This window comes from Mus caroli, chromosome 11 (assembly GCF_900094665.2).
Source record: "Mus caroli chromosome 11, CAROLI_EIJ_v1.1, whole genome shotgun sequence".
Lineage (NCBI taxonomy): Eukaryota > Metazoa > Chordata > Mammalia > Rodentia > Muridae > Mus > Mus caroli.
Window position 1 is genome coordinate 100,606,531 of NC_034580.1, and position 1,762 is coordinate 100,608,292.

The window sequence follows — 1,762 nt, forward strand, 5'->3', positions numbered from 1 at the left end:
ACACAGACACACACACACACACACACACACACACACACACACTGAAACAGACACACACACACAGACACACAGAAACACAGAGAGACACACACACTGAGACAGAGACACACACACACAGACACACAGAAACACAGAGAGAGACACACACAGAGACAGAGACACAGAAACAGAGACACACACAGAAACACAGACACACACACACACACACACACACACACACACAGAGAGAGAGAGAGAGAGAGAGAGAGAGAGAGAGAGAGAGAGAGAAAGAATGAGAGAATGAGGACTAATATGATATGGCCTGGCCTAGGTATGCCACTGGCTATATCTGTCCCTCTCTCTTTTCCTGACCCCCGTATTGCCCTCCCATCATGGCTTCTGCTAAGATGACCTCTCATCCCCCTCCAGTATGAAGAATGCCTGCTTGCCCATGTTTGGCTACAAACACGTGCTGACACTAACCGACCAGGTGTCCCGCTTCAATGAAGAAGTGAGGAAACAGAGTGTGTCCCGTAATCGAGATGCCCCAGAGGGCGGCTTTGATGCCATCATGCAGGCTACAGTGTGTGATGTGAGTTCGAAAGGCAAGGGCTGCCAGGTGGAGCTGGCACAAATGAAAATGGGGAAGGAAACAGTTCACTTGGGGGTTTCCAGTATGATGGGGGATGGGAACCACATGGGACTTTGCACAGTATGTGTAATAAGTCTGTCTTTATATCCATGCCAAGGCCACAGCAAACACCTCTTTAAACCACAGTAGCTCCAGATCTCTCTGAGGGAGAACATCTTCCCACAGTTTCTGGAACTATTTCAGAGTCAAGCCTGGGTCAACTTGATCTCAACAAAGTGGGCAGATGTTAGGGTGGGATTTCTTCTGGTTGAGGCCAGCTCTGTGGATGCAGATGGGTCCTGGTCACTGGAGGAGTTATGTGTGGAGTTGAAGAAGGCATGCTTTAGCCTCATGAACTAATCAATGATGCGATGGCTCCCTTATGGGGAGTAAAGCCCAGATTGGGAAGCTCTCGTTTATGTTTCAAGGCTTGGGGCTGAGGTCTGTCTCCAGGACAACTGGTCCACTTTTCAAGCTATGCCGGTTCTGGGGTCTTAGTTTTTGTATTGATGACATAGCTGAAGTTGTGGTGTTTTTTATTTATTTTATTCATTTACTTATATTAAACAGGAAAAAATTGGCTGGAGGAATGACGCATCCCATTTGCTAGTGTTTACCACGGATGCCAAGACCCATATTGCCCTGGATGGAAGGCTGGCAGGCATTGTCCTGCCCAATGATGGGCGCTGTCACATTGGCACCGACAACCACTACTCTGCCTCCACTACCATGGTGAGATGCCTGGCCCCTGGTCCGTGTTCACTCGGGTAGGGCAAGAGCTTTTGTGTGAAACTGGAAACAGCTATTCCTGTGGGCATCATATGGGGTTCAGCCGATGCCTGTCTCTGCACATCCCACAGGGACTCACTCATCCAGGGTCTATAGACATTGTCTGACCACGCCTGTGGTCAGTGTGCACACTGAGTCTACTATCATTAGCACCAGCCTCTTGGCATCCAGAATGGACCCATGCCATGTGCCAGGCACAGCTGGAAAGCTCATGTTTTCCCTTCCTCTGTGAATGGCCCCTGGAATCACGCTCACTTGTAGTTAGGGAGGAAAAAAAGGGGAGGGGAGCCGGGCGTGGTGGCGCACGCCTTTAATCCCAGCACTCGGGAGGAAGAGGCAGGCGGATTTCTGAGTTCGAGGCCA

General features: G+C 50.1%; 1 protein-coding gene across 1 annotated transcript in view; it reads left to right on the forward strand.

Moving 5' to 3' along the window:
• The window catches only part of Itgb3 (integrin subunit beta 3), a 55,668-nt gene that overhangs the window by 30,988 nt on the left and 22,918 nt on the right, over window positions 1–1,762 (forward strand). Inside the window, exons 5-6 of the mRNA XM_021176848.1 lie at window positions 409–571; window positions 1,181–1,342. Coding sequence (XP_021032507.1) covers window positions 409–571; window positions 1,181–1,342 — 325 coding nt within the window. The remainder of the gene's footprint in view (window positions 1–408; window positions 572–1,180; window positions 1,343–1,762) is intronic.